This window comes from Delphinapterus leucas, chromosome 11, assembly GCF_059928025.1.
Source record: "Delphinapterus leucas isolate spDelLeu-1000000601 "Yukka" chromosome 11, BTC_Dleu_Yukka2, whole genome shotgun sequence".
Taxonomy (NCBI): Eukaryota; Metazoa; Chordata; class Mammalia; order Artiodactyla; family Monodontidae; genus Delphinapterus; species Delphinapterus leucas.
In genome coordinates, this window is record NC_143139.1 from 17,410,837 (window position 1) to 17,435,512 (window position 24,676).

The window sequence follows — 24,676 nt, forward strand, 5'->3', positions numbered from 1 at the left end:
TTTTAAACTGGTCTATGAAATTCAAGCTTGGAAATCACTGGCTTGTTGTAAATTCAGTATTCACAAATAAATTAGAACAATGAATTACAGACATAAATTAAAATAACCTTTCTCCTTACATCTAGCTAGATGTATGATTATCATCCCAAAAGATCGTCATTTTTTAAAATTTAAGTATAGTTGATTTACAATATTGTTAGTTTCATGTATTGGGTTGGCCAAAAATTTTGTTTGGGTTTTCCATAAGATCTTACGGAAAAACCCGAACAAACTTTTTGGGCAACCCAAATATATAGCACAGTGATTCAGATATATATTCTTTTTCAGATTCTTTCCCTTATAGGATATTACAAAATATTGAGTATAGTTCTCTGTGCTGTGCAGTAGGTAAGATTGAGTCATTTTGGAAATGTGACCTGAGAAACGTATTTAGGACCTCTGGTTTAGTCTGCCTTTCTGTAATACGATAATAATATCCTCATAATATGCTGGAGCATTAAATGAGAATGATTTTGATATTTTATAAATGCTAAAGATACAGAAATGTAACGATAACTAATATTTACAGCAATAGCAACACACTGTGCTTCAGAGCACAGGTTAAGGAGCTACAATGCTTGGGTTGAACCCCAAATCTGCTAGTAGCTGTGTGACCTCTGTGTGTTTCAGTTTCATCTGTAAAGTGAGGATTCAAATACTTTAGAGCAGTGATTCTCAACCAGGGGTGATTTTGCTCCCCAGGACGCATTTTGGGGTTGACACAACTGGGGAGAGGGGTGTGACCGGCATCTAGCGGGTAGATGTTAGGGATGCTGCCAAACATCCCATGATGCACCATGCAGTCCCCACAGTACAGAATATTCCAGCCCCAAATAATACTGCCAAGGTGGAGAAACACTTCCTTATAGTTAGGATGACTTAGATGAGTTAATATATATGTAAATCACTTAGAACAGTAAGCACTACTTGCTTACTATTAGAACCAAGCATTGTGCTGAGTTTTACATTTTCTCATTTAATTCATACACCATATTGAAGAGGTACCATTATTACCACTACTTCATAGGTTAAGAAAATTGAGGCTTAGGAGTGGTTAAGTACATAACTTGCCCCAAATTGCAGTTAATCAATGAAACCCAGGTTTACGTGATAACAAAGTCCATGTTTTTAACACTACCTGAAAAACTGACCCTCAGATATTACATGTAAAGTAGAAACTCTTTGTTAAAGTAAGTCTGCTGTAAGTCCCCCTCTTAAACCCCCATTATGCTGTCTCCCAGTAGCCTGGATCTGGATAATTCAGTCCAAACTTTCATTTTTCTTCATTATCAAATAGAACCAACTCTAACAAAGTTAATCCCTACTTTAGTAAGCTGTTTTAGAGGTTCTTCCTTTTAGAGAAATAAAATGGACTTCCTTGTAAATGTCATCCATTGGTTCTAGTTCTTTCTTCAGTGGTGCTAACCTTAAAATGGTAAGGCCCATAGAATGCACAAGCCCATAGAATACACAACACCAAGAGTGAACTGTAAAGTAGATGACGGGCTTTGGATGATGTCGTGTCAATGCTGGTTCACTGACTGTAACAAACATACCACTCCAGTGAGTGACGTCGGTAACGGGAGACTATGCATGTATGGAAGCAAGTGTCATGGGAAATCTCTGTATCTTCCTCTCAATTTGGCTGTGAAACTAAACCTGCTCCCCAAAAAATAAAGTCCTCAAAAAAAAATCGTAACCACATTCTCAGGACAACAACAAAATCATAGTACATGTTGTGACGAAGAATTGTAGTGCTGTTTGGCAAAAGAAGAAGATGGAATGTAGATGGTAGAATTTAGGGAAATTTATGATGTACGGGGGGGAAGAATTATTGAAAAAACAGACTGAAATCTTTCAGAAACCACTAAAGAAGGAATTCCAGAGACAGAAGCACACTACGACAGTTAATTTTATTTGTTCAAGGACTCATCTTGCAAGCATTAAACCAAGCTTGGGCTTTGATTCTGGGAGCCCAGGTTCACATACTTTGGAAGATAAGAGCAGACTGTGCTCCATGTACAGGGATGAAAACTAAAGGCTCGTGGTTAATCACACTGTAGTTTTAAGTTTCTACAGCCTAGCAGCCACAAGTCACAGGTCCTTTAGGTCCTTCTGGATGTCCCAGAGGGTGTCTGCACTTTTCTTGAGTTGCGCAACCTCATCATCCTTCAGCTTCTGGCTGATAACACTGGTTAACCCCCGAGCATTCAGGATACACGGAAGGCTCAAGAAGACTTCATTGTCAATGCCATACATCCCCTGCCACAACAAGAAAAGCAATGAGATGAGGAAATGAAACCACAGGTAAGAATGATCACAGGTACTGAGTTCGAACAGGAAGAACTGCAGGAAATTTGATAAGCATAAACTCATTCTTTAGTTTTTAATCACTTACAGGCCTATATATCCCTAATACTTGTGTTTCTAATTAGATTTTATACATAGAATATACAAATACACACTATGATAAAACTAGAATTTTATGTACTTTATTGAACTTACTGATACCTCTCTGCTTCAATACACTTTAATAGAATTTGATTATGTCTTCAAATTCAAATCACATTCAAATGTGGTTCTCACTGGGCTTCTTTTCATGAAATTTTAAGTTTCTTAAAATTCTTTAGTTAAGGAGAGAATTTCAGGTAGTAGCCAACCTACAAGGTCCAGGAAAGTAGCTGGATGCCACTCAAAGGCAAGATTCTTGCAACACCCAAGAGTTGCTGAAAAAAAAAAATCATACAATTCCCAAAATACTTTACCGGTTTGTATTAAGTAAATTACTCAGAGGGTCAACTTAACTACATGATTAATTAAATTATTTTAGTATATTAATCAAGTCAGTTTAATTTCTTTTTAAATTAACTTTGAAAGTTTTTGTATATACACCAAAGTGTAGGGAATAAACAAACTCCTATATATATGTACTCTAAGACTCAGCGATTATCCAGTTCTTGCCATACTTGCTTTTAATTTTTTTGCCATAGTATCAAAAAAAACCCCAAAACAACAAAACCCCCAAAACATCTGACACTGTGTTCTACACCCCCAACATTTCTGTATTTACCTCTTAGTTTCTTTGAATCTACTGCAGTTCCCCCCTTACGTTTTCACCCCTGCTGTTGACTTGTAGAAAATGAGTCCACTATCTTAGACAATGTTTTAATTCAATTTTAGTTTTATTTAAAAATAATCAATTTCTACTTAACTGTTCCATAGCTTTTGAATTAAACTAAATTTGTTAAGGTATCGAATGCTACATACATCAAAGCCAATCTATAGTTTAATATACCAACTTGAAATGAAACTATTAAACTTATTCAGATGATCATCTGAGAATATGCTGAATAAGATTCAGAGTTAATATTTAATTTGCCACATCATACAAGGGAGAAATGTAAAAATGCATTCAATGTCTGTATGAATTTTTGCTCTTATTGTCCTAAACTTCTGTTGGAAAGGAGAAAGGTTTCCATAAAACTTTGAGCTGAAAAAATAACTGTGGACTGAGACACTATCTCATCCTTCTTAAAATGAATCTACATATAGAATACTCGACTAGAAATCATAATATTTTATAACAGTTTACCTTCACCATTGTTGACACTGGGTGAATCCTGGATAGATTTTTCAACATAGATTCAATAAGATCAGCCACACTTAATCCAATAGCCCAGTTGGTGTATCCTTTTAGCTTGATGACTTCATAGGCACTAAGGAAAAAAAAAATGCATAAAAGAGATAATTGACACCAGACTCTTTGGGTTTGACTCCTGCTGTCTCTTAACTGTGTAATCTTGAGTAAATTATTTAATCTACCTGTCTCAGTGTCTGCTTCTGTAAAATAAGGATAGCAATGGTATCTACTTCATAAGTTTGTTAAATGCGTTAATATATATGTAAAATGTTTAAAATTTTAAAACTTCATGGTAGGTGCTATGTAAATGCTTTGACAAATTTAAGTAGTTTATTGTATAAATGACTATAAAGTCACAGAGGTAAAATGTACATTTTCCAACCAATCTTCTTATTCACAAACATCAAAATTTCCAAAGGTATTAATGAAATCAGGGAACAATGAAAGTAAAAGAACCTTCACATTCAAAGGACAAAATATACTTTGATTTTCAGGTCCATTTGAGGCCACTGACCATTGTCACCTAAAATACCATGACCAACTAACTTAAGAGAAAAGTATTGGCAACACCTTGCCCAGCAACTTTCTGAGCACAAATTATACCTTTTCAAACCCACAAAGGCACTTGTACTTGAGAATTAGGTAGGAGGAGTTAACTGGGTATTAAAAAATTGGGATTTAATGCAATCTATCACCGATTAAAAGAACTTGGGCAAGTTATATTACCTGGGTGAGCCCTAGTTTTCTCGTTTATAAAATAAAGGGTTGGACTTCCCTGGTGGCGCAGTGGTTAGGAATCCACTTGCCAATGCAGGGGACATGGGTTCAAGCCCTGGTCCGGGAAGATCCCATATGCCGCGGAGCAACTAAGCCTGTGTGCCGCAACTACTGAGCCTGCGCTCTAGAGCCCATGAGCCACAACTACTGAGCCTGCGCTCTACAGCCCACAAGCCACAGCTACTGAAGCCCACGAGCCTAGAGCCCGAGCTCCGCAACAAGAGAAGCCACCACACCGCAACGAAGAGTAGCCCCCGCTCGCCACAACCAGAGAAAGCCTGAGCACAGCAACGAAGACCCAACACAGCCAAAAATAAAATAAATAAAGTTGAACTAAACAAAATGATTCCATATTTGAGATATCAGTTAGTCTTATAACAACAGTTCTCTGAAAATAGAAGCTAATGTTTCTTGAATGCTTATCAATGATAAGTATGTGTGATTTAACTCAATTTTTACAATAACTTAAATACCTCATGACTTTCCAGAGGAGAAAACTGAGATTCAGCTTAAGGGTTAAATGGCTTCCCAAGACTATACAGTTAGTTAGTGTCAGTGCTAGAATTTCAATCTAAGCCCACATTCTTTACTCTGGTCCAAAATGACACCTTATTTTAGGATAAACATGAAGGTCATAGAAAGAGAAGACAGTAACAAAAGGCAGTTTCAAAGGGGGAGAGGAGGACACCCTTGGTTGGGTGTGGAAAGATAAATACAGCACAGCTTAAACACTATCAGCAATCAATCAGTGAGTATTATTTAACGCAATTATGACACTAGTAGTGTCTAGGTTTACTTTTCTATATAAGCCAACCTTATGTGTCAACAGTAGGTATTTTGAAAGCCTTTCTCACTTGTTAATTCCATGTCCCACTCCTGTTACTTCTACAATAGAATTTCTCTAGAAAAATATTTGCTTTCCCTAGGGGGACCAGCATAGCAAATTTGACCAGTATAAGTTAGTCTTGCCTGTTTCAGAAGATAATAGCTGCATAGTTACTATTATATATTGAGTTTATCTAAAAGATAAGAAAAAATAGAAAGAAAAATATAACAGGAAAAACTAATAAAAAATAATAAAAAGAAAAAAACACCCCCCCAAAACAAAGAGTAATTTAAAAAAAGAAAAACAGGAAAAAAAGCAAGAACAAAAAACAAACAAACAAAAAACTTTTAAGTTTATCTGAACAGGCAGCCATGGGAAGCGTTCACAATTTTGTCTAACATGATACTAATTGTCTTAAATCAAGCTCCCTCCTATGTACCTTTCAACCACCATCTTGTGCACTTCCTTCCAATTTTCACTATCATCGTCCGTTCCCATTTCTGGATTCAGTTCCTGGAGAGAAACACCTGCCACATTCACCCCACTCCACACAGCCACTGTGGGGGAAAAAATAAATACACAAACATTTTATCTATCTCTGACCTTATTTTTAAAAAATCTTTTCTTCTCTTAGTTCAGATTTCACCACTGTTGTAAGTTACCCACTTACTGCTCCAGTGACAACTGACTCCAATATACTTCCCTGCAAAGGCTGACATTTGCCCTCAAATCTGACCTTTTAACTTTCAACCGTTTTGGCGCAAACAGAATTGCTGGGTAAAGCTTACAGACATTATGAAATTCTTGCCTTTCCCTAGGTTTGTGAACTCCTAAGGGATTCTAGTTTGGGACTATTCTAAACTTTGGGTTTGAGGAATTCTTAACTTTTTGCCTGCTTATTTTTCAAATATAAGCCCCCTTTATTCTTAGAGTGAAGTAAAAAACAAAAGAATTCTTGGAAAACACCAAGTATCGTCTAATTTTCTCTTATCATGCTCTAAGTTCAGTCCATTTCTGGAAAGAAACTCCATGTAACCACAATGAATTGCTCTGGTCTTAACTGCACCAAATATTTCCTTCCAAGAATGCCCCCAAAGGCATAGCAGACAAAGGTGTTATCATTGACTATATCTTTTGGAGGCTTTGATGCACCAAAACACCCCGTTACCTATTCTGAACACCTCTTGCCCAGCCAAAAGGCATATAAAGATGGATTAAGATATGCTCTGTACCATGGACAAGTTGAGAATGTACTAGGAGAAACAGTAAAGGACACTAAAGCAATGGGATATGTTCTTAGGGAGGGATGAAGAAAGTGTAATAAAACATAAATAAGGGTCTACTTAATGTAGGGGAAAATCAAATGTCCGAAAGCGCTACAAAAAATATGCGTTTGAACCGGACCTTGAAAAATAAGTATGTGTTCCTTAGGGACCTTTGAAGGAAAACACTTAGATTCAGAAAATAAGAGCAGAGCCCTGGGGTAAAGGCTAGAACCAACTGTGAAGGGCAAAGCTGCCCATGGCCAAACAAGACCATGTTTCAGTCCACAACTTTTGCTAATTCAGGGTAACTGTTGAGAAAACTACAGCATTTTCCTGGTTTTTGTTGAAGACTGTGAAATCTACATAATCATGCCTAAATGAGCATAGTTTAATTCTCTTTCATTTTATGTACACAGTATAGATCAATACGGAAATGGGGGGGGAGATGTTTTGGAAAAACTGACACAGTAATGAGTAAATAAAACATTGGATAGGAATCAGAAGACATGATTCTAGCTACAGTTATGCCACTAGCCAGCTAAAGGATCTTCAACATGTAAGGTCACTTCCAGATCTGTGTTTCTAGCAATTGTGATAACTAGCACTGAGTTTTTACTGTACACCAGACATTGTACTACTTTATATAGCATATAAATTCAGGAAAATCGTTGGACATGAGAAACTCTTGAATGAAGTGGTACAATGTGTCAGAAAAAAAAAGTCAGCATCATCATACAAGAAAGCACCAATGCAATAATTTTAAGACCAAATTCTTTCAGTACCAAAGTAAACTCTACCAAAATCACAGTACTAACTCTCACTAAATTCAAAGGAAAATTTACACCTTAACCTTTTAGGGAGAAAACAGCCCCTTGCATATTGGGCAAAACTGAATTTAGTAAAACAAAGACTATCATTATGTTTTGGATTATGACAGTTTTACACCACAAGCCTATTCAATGTATAAAATTCAATGTTTAAGAGGAAATGATGGAATTAGAATATCATGTTTGACAACCATCATAATTTATTTAGGCAAGAGTCGTTAAGTGGATACTGAACTTAGCAGGCAAAAGGTTGATGAGAAATCAGATATTTACCTAGTCAGTATCAAAGTAACCTCCCACAATTACTTATCAGTAATGTGAAGTACGTGAAAATATAGAAAATACAATGTAAAAACAAACAAAACAGTCAGAATGGCAAGAACACCACATAAGTACACAGTAAATATCGTCCTTTTTTTTTTTTACCACTTGAGTCGCCATGTTCTCCCAAAATCCATCCGTGGCAGCTGCTGGGATGAATGCCAAGTTTTTCAGCCATAAGATAGCGAAATCTAGCAGAATCCAGATTACATCCACTTCCAATCACACGGTGCTTGGGTAATCCACTTAGTTTCCAGGTAACATATGTGAGAATGTCCACTAAAAATTTAAAAAATAAATTTTTTAAAATTTATTTTAAAAATTTTAAATAAATTTATTTATTTAAATTTTATTTTAAAAAATTTTAAATTATTTAAATTTATTTAAAGAAGCACATCAAAACTGATTTCAACTGCTATGTCAATTAATGGGTTCCCTGGTTTACTCCTCTCACACTGCCCCATCCTCCAAATAAGATGTGCCCAGAAAGATGTAAATACTTGACTTTTCATAATGAGAGATGATGGGAGTTAGAAAGACGGGAAAAAAACTTAAGTTTTATAGTAAGAGAGATTGTAAAACATGGGAAATGCAATATTGCGGGTTTTATTTACATTATTACTTGAAACAAGGATAATAAGAGTCTTGCAGATTAATTTACTATATATGGAAAGAAAAAGAAAAGGGGTTGATTTAGCTCGTCACTTAAGTTTCTTCCAATGCTAACATTCCATGATTATAACAACTGTCATGAGAAACCAAAAGCTATCAGTTACTAAAGTACCAAGGCACGCTGCTATAAATTTCCCTGGGAACAAGACACTAGTCAGTAAACAGCTGTGATAATACAGGGTATTAACATTTTCTACTATTTATTGAAAGGAATTCTATGACACAGCCTTTATTCTTGTGTGGCACAGAGACTGCAAAGCTAAAACCTGCTGGGCTAGAGGAGATCACAGCACTTACAGGCTAAGCTGTGCAAAGTAGGAAAACGTGCACACAAGGAAGGCAAGTCTCCACCTCCACTCTCACATATAGACACCGGCTGAGGTATCTTAAGGTCATTTTGGCCTGGATATTATAAACTCTTCCTTGGCAACTTTGACTCAGTAGGAGTGACTCCCTGGAGGGTTAAGACTTTGAAGCTACACCTGGAACAGCTATATAACCAGTTAATACTGTCTGCCTTAAGCACAGGATGTGGCACAAGTTCATCTGTGTCTCCTGTTTGTCATTCATGTTCCACATCTATCTGCCACCCTCTATTTATGAGAAGTTTTAGATGCAAGGTTGAACTATTTAGGAAACTCTTAATCCGGGATTACAGAGAATACTACTAAAATAATATCTGGTCTTGCTGGCTCCCAACTCTCAATATCCCATAAATTAGGGAATTCCCTGGCGGTCCAATGGTTAGGACTCTGTGCTTTCATTGCTGAGGGCCGGGGTTCAATCCCTGGTCTGGGACCAAGATCCCATAAGCCACACGGTGCGGCTAAAACAAGCAAACAAACAACAACAACCCCCCCCCCCCATAAATTAGAAGGATCTTCTTGGCTCTTATTCACAATCTTTCTCAATGTGAAGTGTCAGAGATAATTAGTAGCTTTACCATTTTATCACTGTACCTGCTGTGCTCACCAGTAAATAGTAAGCTTGATGGCAAATTGTAGGCAAAAGAAGTGTGAAACAGAGAGTGAATTTTGACTGTTTGGGTTGAAAAAATGCAATTCTTTCTAACCAGAAGTTTTCAAGTTACAACATTTGATGTTAAGCATGTATTTGTCCATCAATACAGTCTATTTCTATCTTTAAACCTAGACTAATTAATGGCTTTCTTAAACTCTTCAAATTCAATCAACTCAATTTTCAAGAATTTTAGAAATAAATAAGAAGACTAGAAAGCATTTTCTGGAAAACAGTAGGTCAAATATGCTAAAATATTTCATCCAAATTGGAGTCACATTCAAATGCTTCATTATGCATCCCAGGATAATCTTGATAGAAAAGTTTAAAAGCTTTTAGACTTTACAACAAAGCCAGATAAAACAAGCAGATGAAATTGCTTTATATAAAACTCTTCTCACATCCTTAAGCATGTGGCCTGGGACGGTGTCATTGGTTTTGCGAACACCACTCTTTTGTGGCCAAAAACAGAAGACACGTGAATTGTTCCTGCCAGCAGACACCAGAACAGACTTCAAGTTAAAAAAAAAAAATCCAAAATATTGAATTTAACAGAACTGAACCTTAAGGCATTATAGTAATACCTGGGTTAGAAACCACAATTATGATGCAGTCAGGACTGTACTTGACGATCTGAGGAATGATGAACTTGAAGACATTAACATTCCTCTGCACCAGATTCAGACGACTTTCTCCCTCTTGTTGGCGAACTCCTGCAGTTACCACCACGATCTTGGAATTGGCGGTCACAGAGTAATCTTGAAGGAGAGGGAAAAAAATACTTTACATACAACTCTTCATCAAAACATGCTGTATAATATGCTCTAGGAATCTATACATAAGCTCCCAGAACGTACGTGAGAATTACATTTTCTGTGTAAGGTGCTGAGTTGCAACACCAATGTTCTGTGGCTTCTTCCTCCTTGAGTGATGTGGAAACATTCCAACTATAACACTAGCTCAGAAAATGGACCCGGGAAGTAAGCATGGCCCTAAAGTACGTTTCTGGCTAACAAATGCAAAATGCTATTGGCTTTAGAGAAGATTATACTGTCAGTAATAATACAAAGCATAAACACAGTGAGTCCAAAGTTCAACAGGCAGCCCTCCAACAAAAAAGCAATTTAAAGGTAACTGCAGACTTGTAATGTTAATTCAATCTATGAAGGGAAGGAAGGCACTCCAGTGTTCTTGGCTAGAATTTAATTTCTAATACTCAATATTTTAAAGAAGCTTATTCTTTTTTTTTTTTTTTTTGCGGTACGAGGGCCTCTTACTGCTGTGGCCTCTCCAGTTGCGGAGCACAGGCTCCGGACGCGCAGGCTCAGCGGCCATGGCTCACGGGCCCAGACACTCTGAGGCACGCGGGATCCTCCCGGACCGAGGCATGAACCTGTGTCCCCCACGGACTCCCAACCACTGTGCCACCAGGGAAGCCCAAGAAGCTTGTTCATTTTTAGCAGTGAGTTTCTCTAGAAAATAGTTTATTTTTTCCTCAAGGAAGTGCACCCTTTCCCAAGTTATAGACATTTTGATTTGATGTGGTCATCAGACTCAATAGCTATGGATGATTCAAACCATGTCCCCATGTGACTTTTCCGTTACTAATACTTTATCAGCTTCCTCTTCCACAAAATGGAGGTAATAGTATCCATCTCTCATAGGGTTGCTGTGAAGATGAGATATGCAAAGTTTCACATTAGCATACCCAGAATGCTAATACTTCAGTGAATAACAGCTATTATTAGTAGTATTGTTAGGAATTATTTTGGGCCCACATTTCTACATCTGTAGGCACAGCTGTGCTGTGGTGACAGTGTCACAGCATAAATCCATTAATCCAGGACAAAGATGGCTAGAATATGAATTTAGTTAATTTCTTCAAGGCACTCAAATTACCTTGTGCAATATTTTTTTCAGATCTAAAACATCCCCGTTCTCAGGTATGTGTAAACGAGCGTTAGGATCCAATTTCCTAAACTGTTATATGTACCAAATGTGTGGAAGGCAGTGGGAGAGGGACTACAGAGGTAATAACAATTATGTTTGTTTTTGAGGATGAATTGGACCCAGAAGGAAAGGAGAAACTACCAACACTAGATTCACCAGGATGGGAAAACCGATCTTCTATAAAGGAGTGAGGATATCGATTTATTTTATTATTTGATCACTTTGGGCATGAAATGAGACTACCTTTGTCTGCCACAATTTTTGGTGTCTGAAGGAATAAGCTCCCATGCTGCAGGTCCATCATTTCTCCTTTGAGTTTATCTTCCAAAACATCCACAAGAGCAAGCTCATCAGTGAGAGACTACAAACACAAAAACAGCTGTTAGGACTGGAAGCCGCTCTAGGATACCTCAGCTGCCGGTACAAGCCAGAGACTGTTGAAATGGCAAAGTAACCAATGTCTAAAAATCTAGACAAGAATTTTACCATGGAGTTAGGTGTGCTCTTTAAAAACAATTTCATGATAAAATGTCTTAAATAGCAAACTGTTAATATTTAAGATACCAATTTTTCAGAATTTCACCTTCTGGTACCCAACTGGCATTCAATGAGCACGATGCAAATTGCTTTAAGAATCTGAAGACATGTTTGGATTGGGTTGTTTGTTTTTTTGTTATTGAGCTGCATGAGCTGCTTATAAATTTTGGAGATTAATCCTTTGTCAGTTGCTTCATTTGCAAATATTTTCTCCCATTCTGAGGGTTATCTTTTGGTCTTGTTTATGGTTTCCTTTGCTGTGCAAAAGCTTTGAAGTTTCATTAGGTCCCATTTGTTTATTTTTGTTTTTAGGGGTAAGACAGGAATAAAGACACAGACCTACTAGAGAACGGACTTGAGGATATGGCGAGGGAGAAGGGTAAGCTGTGACAAAGCGAGAGAGACGCATGGACATATATACACTACCAAACGTAAGGTAGATAGCTAGTGGGAAGCAGCCGCATAGCACAGGGAGATCAGCTCGGTGCTTTGTGACCGCCTGGAGGGGTGGGATAGGGAGGGTGGGAGGGAGGGAGACGCAAGAGGGAAGAGATATGGGAACATATGTATATGTATAACTGATTCACTTTGTTATAAAGCAGAAACTAACACACCATTGTAAAGCAATTATACTCCAATAAAGATGTAAAAAAAAGAATCTGCAGACATGAAACCAGTGTGGCTCAACAGTGGCCTCAGGGTGCACAAGTTTTCATATTCATGGGGGATGGTGGTGAAAAAGAGACAAAGACCTAGAAACAGCCTTGGGCAGTGTGTCCATCCCGAAGGTCACCCCCCAGTTTGGAGAGGTTTTTGAGAGGGCAGATTTAGTTTAAAACCATCAAGAGGTTGAGTTCACTTTAGAGCTGGCTTTGAAGCCCTGGTTGAAGCTAGGAATCCTCAGGTTGACTCTGACCAACTTGAATATCCTGGTGGGGAAAGGAAGGAGTCATGGACACAGGGGTCCAGGGCTAGTGAATTCTCTGTGCATGACCAACCCAAACTTGCCCAGTCTCAGAGTTCTCTTGTTTTCTATTCCAACTGTCACCTGTGCCATCCAACCCAAGAAAAACCGTAAATCAATAATCATGTCCATTCTTCACCAAGTCAACCTTTTCTTCTTAGAAGAATGAAGGGGAGAGGGTGTCAATCTAATTGCATCTAAATAACTTTTCAGCTTTTAAAGTTGGCTGTCTTGTGAAAGCTCATAATTTACAAACTCTTTAAAAAGTAGTTATCCTTCCCATTGAAACATGGCCCAAATCCTGGCCTTTACTGGTTTTAGCGAAAAGCCGGGCTGTTAGCAAAATAATTAGCTTAATATGATATATCACACTTAACAGTGCAAACACCTCTTTGAGGGATAGTGAGATCAGCTAGGTAAAGGGTAAATAAAGGGCGTTGATGGGAAAAAAGCGTTAAGTAACTGGGGTTCAGGAAGCACTTTGAAGGCTACGATAGAATAATCCAGGGTAGAAATGGAGGAGTCAGTAAGGCATTGAGCAGCAGAGGGAGAAGCAAAGAGAGGTGAGGCAGCCATTAAGAAAACTTGACCAGGCTAAGCTGCCAACAAAGCAGGTTCCGCTCCCCATAGGAGGCAAGGAATGAACACTGTCCCGTTTCTAGAAGTCCAGTGGCAGCTGGCCTCAAGCAGTGAGCCGCAGTAGGCCTGCTTGTGAGGGTTTCCCTGAGACTCAAGCCTCCCTGTGACTGAATGTGTTCTTAGTTCCAAGCAACTGATTCACTTGCAAGCTTCTGAAATGACCCTTTTATGAGCTGGGTGGGGGTTACTCGGTGAATATTTTCTCATTTCCATGTATGTCAAATACTGGCATTAATGTTCACCCATTTTCACTTCAACTCATGTTTCAACACTTTAAAAGTGGTTTCGTTCCTCTGCAGCCTCTGACAAGACCACACAAAACCCTCATTTGTGTTTCGGAAGCCCTAAAACCATACAAGAGAACGTAATAACCGTTCCGTCAAGGTCCTGAGCACCAGGAATGCCACTCTTATTTTGGGAGCATCACATGGGTGCTGTGAAAGTCAACAGGGCACAACAATTTGGGGCTTAAGTGGAAAAGGATGTCACAGGATCTCAGATCCTGTGTTTTGTTTCAGTGGGTAGAGAATTGTCTGCGAAGTACATAGTCAGCTGGCAAGGAAGGAAGAGATCCAACACTTTGAGAAAATAATTGCAGCGCTGAATTTAGCTGCATCTGTGGGACTAAATATCCTCTCAGTGGGAGGCAGGCAAATAGAAGATGTGTGACTAAGTACTGACACTTTGGCTTAAAGAAATCTCCTTCTGCATTCACATAGTGTATATCAGCCATACGTATATTCCACTTACGCTGCAAATATATTTTAAAATGTTTGATACATCAAGGGTTAGATTCATCGCAAAAGCAGTACCTTATTAAGGAACGAGATCAGTTAGAAGCCAAGAACATTGCTGCTGGAACCTTGTTTAACATACTACAAAAATTGTCTCTTAATCTAAAACTCCATGTGGACAAGACACAGCCATAATCTACCTCTTGGCCCTCTTAGCTAGTAAATTACTGCTGCCAGTGGCTTAATATTTGATGGCTGCATTTTTATATTCAAGTGTTTAGCTTGCATGACATTTTGTGGGAGGAAAAGGTATAACTTTTTCCAAATAATTAGCTAAATGGACAAACACCGTTTATTCAATAATTTGTTTTTCTTCTGCTCTGGAACTGCCACTTTTCATTAAATACTCTTTGGTCCTGTTTCTGGGCTTTGAGTCTGTTACATTAACCTGTCTATTCTTGTACAGACACCAAATTCTAATTAAGTCTCACTTTTAGGCCAAGTCTTGCACGGCAAAAACTACTTTGCAGTATGTAATTACATTGCTCCTTCTAAGAGACTCCTTATGCTGGGTTTGTACCACAAGAATGTGGCTACAGTTGACTGAATCAAGAACAGACACTCAAACCAAAAACAGCTGCACAGAGGCTAAGGGTGGAATAACTGCATGGAACCTCTGTATGACCTTGACAACATGATGGGATCTTCGCAGCCAAAACACAGAGCTCGTGATTGGTAGGGGTGGCAGAAGAAGCCATGAAAAAGGAAAAGCTATGATCAAAATCTGACCAGCTCTAAGTGCAGTTTCTTCATAATAGCAGGAATATCCATTTATTTAATACATATTTACTACTGAATGTGCCAGGCATTATTCTACTAATGAGGAATACAGTCATGAACAAATCTGGCAGAGTGCCTGCCCTCATGGAATGCACCAGGAAGGGAACAGGAGCGAAGCATAGTTTAAGATGACTCTGATAATGGAAGTGCTATAAACAGGGCAAGGCAGGGTGAAGTTAAAGGGAAGGGAAGGACGCTTACTTGGTATTGGACAGTCAGGGAAGGCCTGCCCACAAAAGCGTGACGTGAATGATGGGAGGGAGTGAACTCTGATGGTCTAGAGCAGTCATTCCGGGGGAAGGGAGATCAAGTACTAAAAGGGTTTAAGCAGCCATGAGCTTGGTGTTTTGAAGAAAGAGGGCAGCAGGTAAGAGATGAAAAGTCAGAGACAGCATCACCACACTGCACCGGAAAGGCGCTCCTGACCCTCTGAATGGCGCCCCCCGGAGGTGTGCACCCCGCCTTGCTCTGAGAGACAGGCAGGGAAAGATCCTTGACGCCTCATTGCATATTATGCATGCGTGTAGTTGACGTGCACTGTTGCACTATCAGAAAGTTCTAAGTAGGGAAGCTATTTTTATAAAAGCTCACGGTGGTTTCCACGTTGGCAATGAGGCTGGGGAGAGTGTGCAAGAGAAGCAACGAACACCCGTGTCTTTGTAATGGTGGACGTCGTACTTGGGAGCCTCAGCTGCCTCCACGGGCCCGGTTAAGGCGTGGGCCTTCTCAACCTCTGTCCCTGGTGCCCCAGCTTTGTTCACTTTCTGGGCCAAAGCAGTGTGTGTCCTCTGCAAAGCACACTGGTGATGGACTCAGGGACTGGATCCAGCACTTAGGATCGCTGAGATCTTACTCAAGGGGCTTAATCTTTCTGAGTTTGTCCTTTTCCAACAGTAATATAGAGATGACAATATCCCCTAGAACTTTTCTAGAGGAATAAGGTAACATGCAGACACCTGACACAATGGCACTGTTAGTTCCCTTTCTTATTGAACCAGTGGGGTTTATAATCCTTACCAAAGAGTAATAACAACTTTGACTCTAATTCTTCCCCATTAAAAGAAGATTTAAACACTTCTGAGTAATAAAATGGTCTTTCAACAAGGCAGTCCTTCCTTCACAGCAGCTCAATGGGAAGATTCCTACTGGTGTTAGGGGCCCAGTCTGTTCTCTCGATCACTAGAATTGGGCCAAAGTATTATATAACTGCAGAGAGGAGAGTCTCAACTAAATTATTTACCCAAGAGGATTTTAGATTTACACTTAAAACAATCAGCGAGGTACTCCTTATAGAATCATGACAGCTCAGATACAGTTTCCTGAAAATCCAAATTCTCAGATTAGCAGGAGGAATGAAAAATCTTTAGCTAGTGTTTTAGTAATACATTTATGTCTGGGGGGATGGGAGAGATAAAGTAGGAGCTTGGGATTAACATATACACACTACTATATATAAAATAGGTAAACAAGGACCTACTGTATTATACAGGGCACTATACTCAATATTTTGTAATAACCTATAATGGAAAAGAATCTGAAAAAGATATATCTGAATAATCACTTTGCTGTACACTTGAAACTAATACTGTAAATCAACTATACTTCAATTAAAAGAAAAATACACGTCTTTAATTGCCCCAATACTAGCATAGAATGAAAAGAAACTGCAGAGTCACTATGGTTAAGCGTTCAGAGTCCTGGGCTCAAAATACAGCTCTACCATTACCAGCTGTGTGACAATAGGCAGGCCATTTAATCTAATGAAGCCACAGCTACCTCATCTGGAAACAGGATATGAACAGTTTCCGTTTCTTGAGATTGTTGTTTAAAATGAAGCATTTTAGTCAAAGCACTTCAAACATGGTACGTATTTTAAAAGAAAGGTAAGCTGGAATACTTTTCATTTTTACTGGTATGAAGGATGAACACTAAATTGTGATTATTTAAATTCCCTGCAATTTGGGAAGCAGCTCTCCTAAATCAGGGGAACCTAGCCAATGAAAACTAGCAAGGAAAAAATGCCAAAGAATAAAACTTTCATTGGTGTGCACTACATATTTTAGTTGATTTCTTTGATGACTTTTTCCTCAGTGAAGATTCAGAATTTGTTGCTTTAGAAGTTAAATTTTGTAAATAGAAATATGCTTGGCTAGGAGTTATTCAAGCAGCCTTCACATACAATACAAATGGACAGTGTGCTCTACTGAAGGCCAGGCAGCATTTAGGGGAGGGGTTCCCCTAAAAAACATTTAAGACAGCCTTCAGAAAGAACAAGGATCAATTCAACGAGGTAAGTAAGAATACAGGAAGCAAACTAAAAGTCTATGGAGGTATCTGGGGAAAATATAATCTGGAGTAGAGGGTGCTAGTAGCATGTTGTCAGTGTTAAATCTGATGTTGATAATTGAACTATGTGAGAATGTCCTATCTTGAGGAAATGTACTCTGACAGACAGAAGGAAAGGAAGGGCACATTTGCATTTATTCTCTAATGGTTCAGAAAAAAGTCCATACATGTGTGCGCACCTGTGTGCACCCACACACCCACACAAATATGTTAAGAATTGGTAAACATGGGTGAAGTGAATATGGAAGTTTTATTTTTTTTATAGTCTTGCAAATTTTTCTGTAAATCTGAAATCATTTCAAAATAAAATGACTGGGTGGGGGTCTGAGGGGAATAATAGGATATTTCCATGACCTCAAAAAGCGACTGTGCAGATTATTTATTAACTATAGAGGGTTAACGGACCTTTGCAGTGGAGAAATCTGACAGTTACCACTTCAACCAGAGGACTCTTGGGCACCACCAGTCATGAGACAAAATTGTGATGCATTGTGAAGGACGTGCCACCACCCCACCTCCCAAACCTAACCTGAACCCAATTACAAGGAAACATCAGACCAACATAAATTGAGGGGCATCCTACAGAACCAATGGGGACTCTACAAACATATCAATGACATGACAGACAAAGAATGGCTCAATTCCAAATTAAAGAAGAAAGACACATGACAAGTATATGAAAATATGATCTTGGATTAGGGGAGAAAAGGCAGGATTTTGATAGTTGGAGAACGTTTAATCTGGGTACTATATATTAGATAATAGCATTTTATCAGTATTAAATTTCCTGAGCACAGTAACTATTGTGTCAGATAGGAAGAATGTCATTCTCTCAGGAAATACATGCTAATGTGTTTAAAGGTGAAGTATCACGATGCCTATAACTTATCTTTTGAAGATACAATCAAATTCTCAGATACCTAAAGAGACTGTATACACATGCTGAAATTATCTATCACATATGGTGTTGTTTTGTTTTTGTTTTTTAATTAACTTTTATTGGAGTATAGTTGCTCTACAATGTTGTGTTAGTTTCTGCTGTACAGCAAAGTGAATCAGCTATATGTATACATATATCCCCTCTTTTTTGGATTTCCTTCCCATTTAGGTCACCACAGAGCACTGAGTAGAGTTCCCTGTGCTATACAGTAGGTTCTCATTAGTATGTATGGTGTTCTTGAAAGTACGTACCTTTCCCAGAATGCTAATGGCACATGCCATACCAACTTGTCCAACACCCACTACAGTGATCTTATTGTTTGGGACCGTTGCCTCTTCTTCTGCAACTGGTGCGATCAGTTTTTCCTTAAGAGTTGCCATTGTGCCCTGAAAGAAAATAATCAAAATATTACACATGTGTCCACATGAGAAACCTGTGTGGGAATTTGTAATGTTACTGTTGCAAGTTTGAACTAAAATACATTTTAAAAGGAGCATAATGGTATTCTAGAGCACAGAATATATTTTTAAAAAACAATGTGATCAACCATATTAACAAATTGAAGGAGAAAAAACATGTGATCATCTCAATAGATGAAAAAAAAGGTTTCAACAAAATTCAACACCCATTTATGATAAAAAAAACCCTCAAGAAACTAGGCATAGAGAGAACTTACCTCAACATAATAAAGGCCATATAAGACAAACCCACAGCCAAAATCATTCTCAATGGTGAAAAACTGAAACCATTTCCTCTAAGATCAGGAACAAGACAAGGTTGTCCACTCTCACCACTATTATTCAACATAGTTTTGGAAGTTTTAGCCATAGCAGAGAAGAAAACAAAATAAAAGGAATCCAAATTGGAAAAGAAGAAATAAAGCTGTCACTGTTTGCAGATGACATGATACTCTATATAGGGAATCCTAAAGATGCTACAAGAAAACTACTAGAGCTAATCAATGAATTTGGGAAAGTAGCAAGATACAAAATTAATGCACAGAAATTTCTTGCATACCTATACACTGATGATGAAAAAACTGAAAGAGAAATTAAGGGAACACTCCCATTTACCATTGCAACAAAAAGAATAAAATACCTAGGAATAAACCTACCTAGGGAGACAAAAGACCTGTATGCAGAAAACTATAAGACACTGATGAAAGAAATTAAAGATGATACAAACAGATGGAGAGACATACCATGTTCTTTCTTGGATTGGAAGAATCAACATTGTGAAAATGACTCTACTACCCAAAGCAATCTACAGATTCAATGGAGTCCCTATCAAACTACCGATGGCATTTTTCACAGAACTAGAGCAAAAAAATTCACAATTTGTATGGAAACACAAAAGACCCCTAATAGCCAAAGCGATCTTGAGAAAGAAAAACGGAGCTGGAGGAATCAGGTTCCCCAACTTCAGACTATACTACAAAGCTACAGTAAGGTACTGGAACAAAAACAGAAATATAGATCAATGGAACAGGATACAAAGCCCAGAGATAAACCCACACACATATGGTCACCTTATTTTTGATAAAGGAGGCAAGAATATACAATGGAGAAGAGACAGCCTCTTCAATAAGTGGTGCTGGGAAAACTGGACAGCCACATGTAAAAGAATGAAATTAGAACACTCTGTAACAACATACACAAAAATAAACTCAAAATGGATTAAAGACATAAATGTAAGGCCAGACACTATAAAACTCTTAGAGGAAAACATAGGCAGAACACTCTATGACATAAATCACAGCAAGATCCTTTTTGACCCACCTCCTAGAGAAATGGAAATAAAAACAAAAATAAACAAATGGCACCTAATGAAACTTAAAAGCTTTTGTACAGCAAAGGTAACCATAAACAAGACGAAAAGACAACCCTCAGAATGGGAGAAAATATTTGCAAATGAAGCAACTGACAAAGGATTAATCTCCAAAATTTACAAGCAGGTCAATATAAAAAAAACCCCAAACAACCCAATCGAAAAATGGGCAGAAGACCTAAATAGACATTTCTCCAAAGAAGATATACAGATTGCCAACAAACACATGAAAGGATGCTCAACATCATTAATCATTAGAGAAATGCAAATCAAAACTACAATGAGGTATCACCTCACACCAGGCAGAATGGCCATCATCAAAAAATCTACAAACAATAAATGCTGGAGAGGGTGTGGAGAAAAGGGAACCCTCCTGCACTGTTGGTGGGAATGTAATTTGATACAGCCACTATGGGGAACAGTATGGAGGTTCCTTAAAAAACTAAAAATAGCATACAACCCAGCAATCCCACTACTGGGCATATACCCTGAGGAAACCATAATTCAAAAAGAGTCATGTACCACAGTGTTCATTGCAGCTCTATTTACAATATCCAGGACATGGAAGCAACCTAAGTGTCCATCGACAGATGAATGGATAAAGAAGATGTGGCACATATACACAACGGAATATTACTTAGCCATAAAAAGAAACAAAATTGAGTTATTTGTAGTGAGGTGGATGGACCTAGAGTCTGTCATACAGAGTGAAGTTAAGTCAGGAAGAGAAAAACAAATACCGTATGATAACATATATATATGGAAATCTAAAACAAAACAAAACAAAACAAAACAGATTCTGAAGAACCTAGGGGCAGGACAGGAATAAAGACATAGATGTAGAAAATGGACTTGAGGACACAGGGAGGGGGAAGGGTAAGCTGGGACGAAATGAAACACTGGCATGGACATATATACACTACCAAATGTAAAATAGCTAACTAGTGGGAAGCAGCCGCATAGCACAGGGAGATCAGCTCCAGTGCTTTGTGAGGACCTAAAGGGGTGGGATAGGAAGGGTGGGAGGGAGATGCAAGAGAGAGGCGATATGGGGATATATGTATACATATAGCTGATTCACTTTGTTATACAGCAGAAACTAACACAATGTTGTAAAGCAATTATACTCCAATAAAGATGTTTAAAAAAAAAAAAACCATGTTAACCCATTAACAAAAAACAAGACAAAAACCTCCTTGAAGCCCGTTAGAATTTGGGTCCGTCTCTTCAGCCTGTGCTTGCTTTTCTAATAGTATTTAACAAAGTTGTAACAATTTTGTCTTGTGGCCATTCATTTACTGGCTAAACAACATGAATAATACTTAGATTTAGATTAGTGGATTTGTTTCTATGACCCCTATAAAGTATTTATTTGTAACTATTTAAGTTAGAGCCCAGTATTACCCCATATTTAAGCTTGGGTTAAAAGAATGGCCAGTTATGAATATAATTTCTACTACCAGTGGTTATTATCACTCTTAGAAGATAGGGACCAACTGGTTCTTCTATTTTCTTCTTCTATTGAAGTCTCACTTAAAATTTGTCACAGTGTACTGGACATACTATGTGTGCTTAAATACAGTGACAATAGTGATGAATAATGTTTATGCAAAATCGGCAGAAAATATCACTCTGAATTCCTTTTAGTGCACCTTGGAAGCTTATTGGAAGGTGGGTACTCATTCAATTTTTTTTTCAGGGGGTCACATTAGGAGAATATCAGCCTTTGAGTGAGTTTCTTTCCAGCCATTAAGAAAAAGCCAAAAAGGAAAAGTTAAAAAAATGGAAACTGTTAGAAAACATTTATACAGTAACACCAATTTCATCTGTGCCATCAGCTGAGTGTTCTGGATAACTAAAACAAAAGGCAAAATTTATTGTATCAACCTGCTTTCTTAAACAAAGAGGGTACAGATCATAAAAAAGCCCTTTCTTCAGAATTAAGTATCATTTATAATTGTAACCCGTTATATAGTATTTGTGTTTGCCTTTTACTTTTAATGGTAAACTGTTAACTTAGAGGACAATGTCCCTGTTTCAAACTGTACCCCTGCTTCCCTCTCGTTTTTTGTTTCTCATCTGCAAAGGACTAAGTAACAAAACCTAGTTTAGTAATTGTATATGTTAAGTAAGAGTTGGTAAGGCTCCAAGTTGGAATAAAGTACTTGATTTGGAGATAACTTTAACAACTATTTCATTCTATAGCTATTTTTTTCCCAAAAAACTATTTTCCCCCACACATGAGGGACTAAACTCAAAGATTATTTTGCCTTTACAAAGCCTATTTGCAGTTTTCTCCTGGGTGCTAGAGAAAAAAGAAATATACAATGGTGTACAACTGTCTCCACAAATAGATGACCTTAGCAATGAAATTCACATGTCCTGCAGATTGCGCAGAATCAGAAGGATGCCGCCTCTCTTGGTGAACAGATACGCACAGATTTTCTTTATTATGTTATTTTCACTAGCTGGTTTGTTTAAGATCCTTTAGGTATACAGAGGATCCAGTAAAGCAGTGGAAAACAAAAATCCAGAAAGACTGCTATAGAAATACAGATTAGTTGTCCAGATAGACCTTTTAAACTATTTGGGGAATTTCAGAAATGACAGTGTAGAAGCTTGAGGAAGTACAGATTTTCTCTCAGATCTTTCTAGAGAAAAAGCAATTTAATTTTGTTTTTTCCCCTCTTAACAGGGGTTCTAACAGGAGTTGTAAGAAATTAGAAGAAAATATTTTATGTTATACACAGGACTGCCTCAAGACCAGAGTGGTGGCTTGTAAGGGAAAAGAATGCTAAACAGGCTAAAAATTACCTCTGATGTTTGGTCCTTTACATCCCCACCCTCCTGCCCCTTCTGTGGATATAAATCATTAGAAATGAACCCGGGCTTTAAGTTCAGCAACAAAGCTCCACTTAGCAAACTAACCATTTTTTTTTTTAAATAGGCTCAGCGGCCATGGCTCACGGGCCCAGCCGCTCCACGGCATGTGGGATCCTTCCGGACTGGGGCACGAACCCGTGCCCCCTGCATCGGCAGGCGGACTCTCAACCACTGCGCCACCAGGGAAGCCCCCAAACTAACCTTTTAAAGAGCCCAGTTTTGCCGTGCGATACCTTCACTAGTAAGCGCCGGCTCTTCCCCTCCTCCTACCCCCGCAGGGCCAGCTGCAGCGGCTGTGCAGGCCACCCACGGGCCACCTCTTCCTCTTGTCGCCCGCAGAGGAGAGCGCAGGTCACAAGGGGAGGCAGCAACTACGGATCTCCCCGGACAAGGTCTCTAGGGCGAAAAAGTCTAGGCCTTCCTCACGCTCAACACCCAAAGCTGGCAAATAAAGCACCCGAAGCACCAAGAAAAGAGGCCAGAAACGAGCCGGCCCATCGCTCCGGGAAGGGCTGCGTGTGCCGCAGCCTGGGAGAGGCTGGAGGTTAGGGCCAAGATCGTCCTTCACCCTCAACCCCGAAAAGCCGGGCATTTCTCCATTCCCGTGGTAATGGACGCCAATCCCCAGGCTCACGATCCGCCAGCCTCACAGGTCACCTGGCCCCTTCTCCCTCCTCCAGCTCCTCAAGCACGTGTCCGGGCTCCCGCCAGCAGGCACCGCGGGTGATGCGGCCGCCATGAACCCATCAAGGACACGCAGGGCCCGGGATTACCTACAAATGCAACAAGTCTGTCCCCCGGGGGAGCAGGGGCTGGCGGCGAGCACCGAAGCGTGGCGGACAAAGCCCGGGGGCTCGGTCGCAGCCCCTCCGCCCCGCCCTGCTCCCCAGCCCAGGGCACGGCCCCCGCCCCAACCCGAGTCCGGATGCTCAGGGCTACAGGCCCGGGAGCGCAGACGTCCTTCCTGGTCCTTCCCCCAGTCTTGCTACACAAGGATTCCCTTCCACGTCCCACCCAGTCTGCTCGAGAGCCAGGATTCAGGGTCCCGAGCAGAAACCTACCAGGGGAGAGAAAGTTCTCGAGATGGCGGTAAGGGTCGCACGGAGAAGACAAAGTCAGCAGCGTGCGTCTCCTTCAGCGCAGGATCCGCAAGGAGGGAGGAGGAGGCGGGGCCCGCCCCTCGGCCGCCTCTGAGCTTCCTCTATTGTGATTGGAAATCCGAGCCCCGCCCACCCCTCCCCTCGGCTCGCTCAGTGCCCTTCAAGGACAAGGGCTCAAATGTGCCCACGCCCTCCCTCGGCCCAGTTGAGAGGGTCACCTTCTGGCGGCTAAGGCGGGCTCCCTCTCAGCCAGTCTCATGGCGGCTTACAGACTTTTCCACACAGAGGCTGTGTTATTTCTAAACCCTGACCACCTTTGACCCTTTCGGACTCTCACGCTCTTGTTTGGATAAGTTTAGTCCCAATAGAAGTAAATTTCTGTTTTGCATTCCACATCAACTTCAGGGGACCACTGTTCTGAACTGAGATGCTGGTGGTGTGTGTTCGTTCCCCTGGAATAAAACTGCTGCTTCTGGATGTTTTCTAAAAATAAAATTAGATTTTCATTTCTCGTCCTCTTCGATATAAAGTT

The 24,676-nt window shown here is 39.5% G+C and overlaps 1 protein-coding gene across 1 annotated transcript; it reads right to left on the reverse strand.

The window, feature by feature from the left end:
- Positions 1–1,933: 1,933 nt before the first annotated feature.
- LDHB (lactate dehydrogenase B) lies at positions 1,934–24,211 on the reverse strand. Its single transcript, XM_022577747.2, has 8 exons — positions 24,106–24,211; positions 18,586–18,720; positions 11,578–11,695; positions 9,969–10,142; positions 7,801–7,974; positions 5,722–5,839; positions 3,632–3,755; positions 1,934–2,301 (listed from the first exon to the last, which is right to left on the reverse strand). The coding sequence occupies exons 2-8, from the start codon at positions 18,712–18,714 to the stop codon at positions 2,134–2,136; spliced, it is 1,005 nt and encodes a 334-aa protein (XP_022433455.1). The 5' UTR covers positions 18,715–18,720; positions 24,106–24,211; the 3' UTR covers positions 1,934–2,133.
- Between the last annotated feature and the right edge of the window lie 465 nt (positions 24,212–24,676).